Genomic DNA, 8,271 nt, shown 5'->3' on the forward strand with positions numbered 1-8,271 from the left:
CCTGCTCTGGATTGTTTATCTTCTGCCACAGAACTAACGTCCTTCGCCGCATTATCTATGCGGGTGATAACTTGGGCATTGAGCCTCCTCACATAAAAATGCCCCCCTGGCGTCCGGAAGGAAAATCAAGACCCAAGTATGGATATCCTCACGCACACCTGATTTTTTGCAACCTCCCCATAAAATTTCTGAGACTGTCCGCAATACAACTCGGCACACACAGTGCACATTCCCATAAACATCGGTACTTCCCTCCCCCCCGATGCCCTTTTTTTGGGGAAGGTACTGAACCCAAGAAGAGAACCTGAAGCCTTTCGTCGACATCAAGGATGCCCACACTCTAAGAAAAAAAGAAGTAAAACGGGGAGTAATTGCAGCTTCTACTCCCCTAGTCTGCAATTACTCCCCATTTTAGTCCCCTAACCCAACATTTAGTGCCGACATTTACTCCCCAGGACTGCAAATTGTCACTAAACTTTGCGAATGGTCTCCTGAATGCGACAGTCTACGTAAATATGTGGTCCTGGTCAATTTGAACGACATAAGGCTGTATAACTCAGACAACGTAGCAATTTTCCAGCCACACCGAGTAAGAAACAGTTAGTATCTTTCTTCGCAAATTGTGCCCTAGTATGGCGCAAGATTTTATATCACTCGATATATCACGGTTGACGGTTTGCTTCAAAGTATTTTCATGCATGCGCACCAATTATGTACCTGGGACTCCAACAGCGCGTGAAATGCGGTCTTCATCTGTGACATTCATTTACTCCCGTGCATTTACTCCCGAAAGAGACTATTTTTTGTGGCAATGCAATTACTCCCCAAAAGGAGTAAAAGTACTCCTTTTTTTCTTAGAGTGCAGGGAGCACCGGCGGAGCGTGAGCAGAGTGCACTTTCCAGCGCCGCAGTATGTGCAGGCGCCTCTGTCATCGCAATTGCAGCGTAGATACACAAGACGTCGTATAGCGATACAAACATCATACACCAACGAATGCATTCGAAAACTTGAACGCCAAGACGCGGCACTACAAGACAAGCGTCGCCGAATATATACGTCGTGGGCTATAACGGACGCGCAACAGTTCTACGAGGGCAATCATGTTGAACTGCAACGGGATGTGGAGGACGGGCTGACTAGTGGCACGATACACGATGTCAAAAACTTGGAAAGGACGCAACCAAAACTTGGACGCAAGCGATGCGGACAAGATTCGGCAGCTTCAATTTGAGAGCGCGTTCTCGGTTCCAGTGTTTTGCGGCTGGGTCGCTGGGTACCGAGCAGCACGCGAGGATCCCAGACAACCCGATAACGCGCCTACGCTCGTGCACCGACATGGTCTTCGTAAGTAAGTTGGAAGGCTTGCGATGCAGCCGCCACCCACCCTGACGGTGCCCGTGTCCCATTTTTGTTTTTCCTTTCTCAAACATATACTACCATAATAGCGTAACATGTTTCATGATGGCATAATAGATTAATAGCATAACGTTCGTTGGTGGTAACTCCTAGGCCATGCTAAACACTGGGAGCCGTTTAGCCTCCGAAGTCTGCCCAGGACGCGTACTAACCCCCCCCCCCCCTGTTCCCAACTCCTTCCTGCTCTCCATCTGTCTGTGCCGGTACACCGCTCATAGAGCTGCAAACACAGAAAAGTCTGATACGGCCCCTGGTGCTTCCTCTCTTTCTTTGTTCCCATCAGCACAACAAGCGGTCATGCACGAAAAGCACGGGCAAAGTATTCTACTTACGTGTCCGAAAGGAGGCCAGCGATTGGTTGGAAGGCTGCGATGGACAGTATGAAGGTGAGACGACTGATCTGGACAGCCCCTGTACTGTTGCATACCAAGTTCCACTGAAAAGTTGCGGTCGAGAAACAAAACTCGTATTTTCCCCACTGTCTTGGCAAACCGCGGTCGGGAAATCGCCGACCCCAGCCGCAAAGAGCGATTTCAATACGGTAGTTCGCGTCCGGCACGGGGTTTGTCGTGCGGAGTCCGGTGTTTCTTTTTTTTTTTCCTAACGAGCCTCGACTATAGAGGAACATATGCGACGCATAGTTAATATTTCGCACGCGGAACACGGAATGCGGTAATGCATGAATATAATTTATTAGTTAACACGATATACAAAAACGCAACAGTGGTACGCACCAATATTTTGCCATGTGGACCAATATAACGCCGGAATATCATCAGCTTCAGCCAATCACCACTGACGTATTTCAAATACGGCCTTTCCATGGCTACCAACGTCTGCTCCACCGCGGAAAGTACACTCTTAAAAATGAACTTCACCGCATAGCACGCTTCAACCATCATCTCGAATGATATCGTTATCTGCCCCGATTTGTTGAAAACGGGAGGCGTACGCCTTTTTCGTGACACTTATGCTGTTCATAATTGTAAAATAATAATAATAAGGCGTACGCTTCCCGTTTTCAACAAATCAGCGCAGATAACGGTAGCGTTCGAGATTATGATTAGCTACACTCTAAAACCAGAGCTCCACCGCATAGCACGCTGCGGGCCAACCGTTGCCACGAATGATAGTGTTATCGCTGGTGATTGGAAGACAGAGGGGGGCGTACGCCTTTTTGTGAAAATTTTCATATATCCAAATTGCCACAAAAAGCAGTACGCCCCCCTCTGTTTTCGAATCAGAAGCGATAACCCTATCATTCGTGGCAGCGGTTGGCGCACAGTGTGCTATGCGGTGAAGTTCTGTTTTAGAGTGTAGGAGTGTGCTATGCGATGAAGTTCATTTCTAAGAGTGTACGCTTAATCGATCAAGCTTGGTTCCCTCTACCGTCTGCTATTCTCACTACCACTTCCGGTCAGCACCCGAATGGTCAAGAAAGACGCGTACTTTCCTTCCTTCGCGATCTTCTCGTCGCAGTCGTCGGCGAAAAAAGTCCGGGTGTTTTTTTTTGTTTGTTTGTTTGAGTCGAGCGGAAAATCGCAGAGCTGTCGCCGTTTCTCCGTCGAGAAAACGCTCCAACACAGCTAGGTTTAGAGAACTACGAGACACGACTTTAAACATGGTGCGGGTTACCTCGATTTCCTTACGACCGGTGCCTTATTCTCGTCAAAGTAACCGACCTCGATTGCTTTGTCTCTCGCCTGTCATTGGTCATTACGTGAAGAAGGCGTGAAGAACAGAAATGAATGTCGTGATGATAATGAAGGATAATAATGAATGATATGGTAGATATAGCATGAAGAGTGCAGGATCAAGTGCTCGACTATTGGTAGAATGCTCGTGATATTCATTTCTGTTCTTCAGGCCATTGCACGTAACGACCAATGACAGTAGTAAGACACAAAGTAATCGGGATTCATAACTGAAAAAAGATAATTAAGCAGCAAGGGTATTAGATGATGCATTCGATCCCTACAAGTTCGTTCAGTGTCGAGGTAACTTGATGCCTCGAGATAAGTAATCGGAACGCGCCTATTGGACAGCGCTGCGCACGGTGCTGCCAGCTGTCCAATAGACGTGTTCCGATTATTTTCTTTGCGCATCAAGTTATCTCTACACTGAACGACCTTAGCTGCCCTGGTCGGGGAGTCTGTACAAATGTTTGCATTGCCTCATTCTTAGAACCCAGCTCTCCACTGAACCATCATTCCGAATGATGTCATTTTGTGCCCCGATTTGTTGAAAATGGAATGAGGCGCCTGTGTAGGACAGTCATGCATGTCCCAGGAGGCCTCCCCCTGTTTTGAACGAATCAGGACACAGAATGATATCATACGGTATGAAGCTTGGCTAGGAGAGAGCTATGTAGTGAAGTTCTGTTTTAACACTGTACGCGGAACGATGACTATGGGTCGCCGTAAGCGTGTTAAGGCTCGTAGTACAGACTTTTGACGCTCACTTCCGATACGATGCTGTCTCCGTGGTCGCCAAGGTCGAATTCCCAGGAGTCGCAGGGTACAATGTTCCTTTCGGAGATGTTATTGAGCGGGATTGGAGGTTCGTACCTAAAACAGAAGACACCGTACGTTTTTTCGAGCCAATGAAGATCTAGGACAGTACCACGTCTACACGAAAGTGTACCAGGGCGGAAGGACGATCCCCACAGTGAAATCGACCTCTGAGATGGTGCCGAGCTTCCCGAGGGGGTATAGTGTTTATGAGTATATGTATACATGCCGTTTTCACCGCTTCCGGTTTGGTGCCAAAACGACATTTGGTTTCGCAGCAAACAGGCTCTGCGCCAGCCACTGTGCCGATTGATATAGTTATCGCTTCTGATTTGAGGAGAGAAAGGGTCGTATGCGCCCTTTTGTGGGAATCCAAATTGCAACAAAAAGGCGCATGCCTCCCGTTCTCAACAAATCATGAAAGCAAAAGATATAATTCTGCATGGTGGCTGGTTAACCTTAGTCGCTGCATCCTTAGTCGTTGAAGGACCGGAAGTCTTCGTGGCGCCGGAAGTTGTGGTGGGGGCTTGTTTATGTTTACCCGAGAATGTCATTTATTCGTAGCCGGGCTTTATTGGGCAATCTAAAAAATTCAGGGGCGCGGGGTGTAGGGAAATCTCTGGTTTCCCCATGACCACCTGCCGCTACTACGCTCAAACGTTGGCAACCTGCGCATACTGCTGGAGAATGAGGTACACTGTTAAAACAGAACTTCACCACATAGCGCGCTCCTAACCAACCATCATACCGAATGATATCATTCTGTGTCATGATTTGCTTAAAACAGGCGGGAGGTGCCTATCTGGGACAGATTATCTTGTCTCAGATAGGCGCCTTCCCCCTGTTTTGAACAAATCATGTCACAGAATGATATCATTCAGTATGATCGTTGGTTAGGAGCGTGCTATGTGGTGAAGCTCTGTTTTAACAGTGTAGGCCCAATGTCTCTACCGCGACGTTTAAGTCGTAGACAGTGTATATATACATATTCGTATCAAATGTTTCTCCCTATGGGAGGCTTTCATTGGCAACAAACGCTGTAGGGGATACTTGCTGAACGGATCGCGGACAACTGTGCCGCAAGCAGTACATTTTACTGACCTGGAACAAGCATCTGGAACACCTCTGTGGTCCTTAGGAATGGCTAAATGTATCCATTCGTCAGTTGATATGTGGCGGAACGCCTCGGATTTCTTGCACCAATGATCGAATGGGTGGTCGATGAACTTCATGTAGGACGTGTGTATGGAGACCACCTGGAGAAACACATCCTCTCAGGTTAATAAAGGGAAAGGTTTTAGTGGGAGCCGAAGACAAGGGTACAGGCTACCTGAGAGCGTGCTTATACAGCTGTTGAATTTTCCTTCTCGAAATCTTATCAACCTAGATTTTTGACGGCTACCTTTACCAAATCCAGAAATCCTTCACTCAAATGCATTACCAAAGGTATAATTTCGGGGGGATGGGAGTGAACTTGCAGTTCTATGAACCATACTCACATGAAAGGCGAGAAATCCGAAGAAGAGCAACCGAAGTTGATATGGTCCGTCTCGTCCCGCTGCTTGGGAAAGGTCGTTTCCCAGAATGTTGAGGGGATAATGAAGTGGGTCGACCGGGGACCTGGAGTCCTGATGCCCTTTCGCGGTATCGTCCCCTCTACGCTTCTCCATACTTGTTCGAAAGAGCTACAACTCCTTTTCTTCTAATAGGAACAACCAGCTTGTCGCGGCGCACAATGTTGCCAGCGTTATAACGTGCGCATTTCTCGTGACTTTTATTTTTTTTTTTGCCAGATCCCGAGCAGTTCTGTTCGCTTGGTCAAAGCGCAGCAATCTCGCATATTCGCGTGCCGCTTTCCGAGAGGCCGGAATTCGCCAGCTTGCACTTTTTTCGCCAGTGCTCGATACGACCGGGCAGCGGATTGCCCAACTACTGTATCCGGTGTCGTCACATCCGCAATGTGAGGGTGGCGAGGGCCCGCGCTGGCCAACACCACCTAGATACAGAAGGTCTGCTTATTGCCTCCTCTCACTCCTTCTCTGCGTGGACATACAGGGTGTGTGCAGAAAAACGTGACCCGCATTTTTACATGTAACTCGTTGTCTACTTAGCCGAGGAACTTCCGGTGGCGCACGATGGCGCATTTATGCGTTCGAAATCTGTAGAAATATTGTGGAAGCCATACCCAGCTTTAAAAATAAACGGAACAACGAAAACGTCGGCTTCCGTGCATCAGAATAGGGCAACATGCATGGTGGACAACAGGGTGTATGTGAAAGGGCAACATGGTGCACGTATAGGAGAGTTATGTTCAAGTACCGCTAGGGGAGCTATCGGTGCATGAATCGAAACGATCTCCCACATGGATGCTCATCGGCAGTACCCCTAGCGGTGCCTGCACATAACTCTCATGAGACCGAAATGCACTACCATGCACTGTCATGACCGCCCTATTGTAATGCATGGAAGCCCATGTTTTCGCGCTCCGTTTATTTTTTTACACTGAGTATGGCTTCCAGGATTTTTTTGTAGCTTTCGCACGCATAAATACGCCGTCGTGCGCCACCGGAAGTTCCTCAGCTAAGTAGACAACGAGTTACATGTAAAAATGCGGGTCATGTTTTTCTGCACACACCCTGTATACAGGGTGTTTCAGTTAAATCCCCGGGCTAAATAATTCGCGAACCGGTGCACCAATCGAATAACTTTCTATTTTACAAGTATCTGTGCATAAGTATAAGCACAAGTATAAGCGCAAAAAGACGCTCTTTCACACCCTTATCCATCAATGAATTACGTCCTTACACCAATGAATTACACCAAAGAATTACGTCCTTTTGCGCTTCGCCGCGACCAGCCGCGACAAAAATACGTAAACCGAAACCAATTAATTACTGCAACAAATGACCCGCTTCGGTGGCAGATTTTTCTCTGAAAGGTGTCCACTGAAGGTCCCAAAAGGGATAGTACCCATTTTAATACCGACAGCGCCCTGCTTTAGAAGTTACGCTTTTTTACGAAACTCATTTGCATTTTTATTTAAATAATGAGCGCCTCCTGCTCATTCACGCGGTGCGCATCTTGTAGGTGGTATTGGACAGATACTTGTAAAAAAGAAAGTTATTCGATTGGTGCACCGGTTCGCGAATTATTTAGCCCGGGGATTTAACTGAAACACCCTGTATAGTCAGAATTCGTCAGCTACTACAATTCGCTGTTCGGCGAATTCAGGAAACCGCAGCTTACTTGGCACCTGCAGACCTGAATATTTAGACAAAAAGTGCAACACGCTTTCCAGAAAATAGTATTGCGCTTTATCACCAAGTTTTCCCATTTAGTACGCGGGGACGTTCAATCACAACTCGCAGACGACGGTGGTTCGTTTTCGTGGCCACGACCGGTGAAAGCGCGTTCGTGATTGGCTGCAGCCGTTGAAAACACGATCCTGATTGGCTGACAATTAGTTGTTACGCCACGTCGACGAGTAAGCAGGCTTTCTCTATCTATTGATAGAGACTGGGAGGTACCCGGGTTCGAATCCCGGTGCCGGCTGTGCTGTCTGGGGTTTTTCCTGGGTTTTCCTCAGAAGCTTTAAGACATATGTCGGCACAGTTCCCTTAGAAGTCGGCCCAGGACGCACATTCCCCCAGGGCGTCAGTCGTGACGTTGCCCACATACGTGAGGCCGACAACGGCAAGCCCTATCGCCCCCACCACCACCACCTCTATCTATTGGTGGTGTTGCATTGGCCCGCGCGTCGAAGTTCACGTGGGTGCGCGTTCACGCGACTAAAGTTCACTATGTTCACGCGACTAAAGTTCACTATTTCGTGGCGCTTATGTTCGGGTGACAACCGTCACGCGATCCAGCGCTGCAATAGGTTGGTAATATCCGAGCGCTCGGCCGCTTTGCCACATTTTGTCATTAGAAAGTTGAGGGCGCTTCGTAGTTCCTCCCTTCGTGACGTTTTGGGCACTGGAGATTATGAAATCATCCCAGATTTCAACACTTTAGGACCATTTGTTGGACACGAGAAAGCGTGACACCGAACATCATCAGGGACATTCCCACTGCGTTTCTGATGCAGTTTTATAAACAAAAAACCAAGCCCGAACGTTGACAATTTTTTTTTACAGACGAGCAAAAAGTGGGACTAATTTGTCCCATGAACCAGCAAAGCTACTTGAAGTGGGAGAGTGTATGTCCCACGATCCACTTGAGGCCCCTGAAAAGGCTCAAAATACACTACGGAGAGCGGGATCCCGCATACACTGCACAGATACTTGACACACTCTCTTAAAAATGAAATTCACCGCATAGCACGCTCCTAGCCAATCATCATCT

General features: G+C 47.8%; 1 protein-coding gene across 3 annotated transcripts in view; it reads right to left on the reverse strand.

Moving 5' to 3' along the window:
* LOC135395346 (organic cation transporter 1-like) overlaps nt 1-5,667 on the reverse strand; it is a 30,242-nt gene extending 24,575 nt beyond the window's left edge. For all 3 annotated transcript variants that reach the window (XM_064626582.1, XM_064626581.1, XM_064626583.1), the window contains exons 1-4: nt 5,427-5,667; nt 5,029-5,183; nt 3,879-3,984; nt 1,750-1,853 (exon numbers count right to left, since the gene is read on the reverse strand). In XM_064626582.1, coding sequence (XP_064482652.1) covers nt 1,750-1,853; nt 3,879-3,984; nt 5,029-5,183; nt 5,427-5,597 — 536 coding nt within the window. In that variant the 5' untranslated portion in view covers nt 5,598-5,667. The remainder of the gene's footprint in view (nt 1-1,749; nt 1,854-3,878; nt 3,985-5,028; nt 5,184-5,426) is intronic.
* Nucleotides 5,668-8,271: the final 2,604 nt, after the last annotated feature.

Source organism: Ornithodoros turicata, chromosome 5, assembly GCF_037126465.1.
Source record: "Ornithodoros turicata isolate Travis chromosome 5, ASM3712646v1, whole genome shotgun sequence".
Lineage (NCBI taxonomy): Eukaryota > Metazoa > Arthropoda > Arachnida > Ixodida > Argasidae > Ornithodoros > Ornithodoros turicata.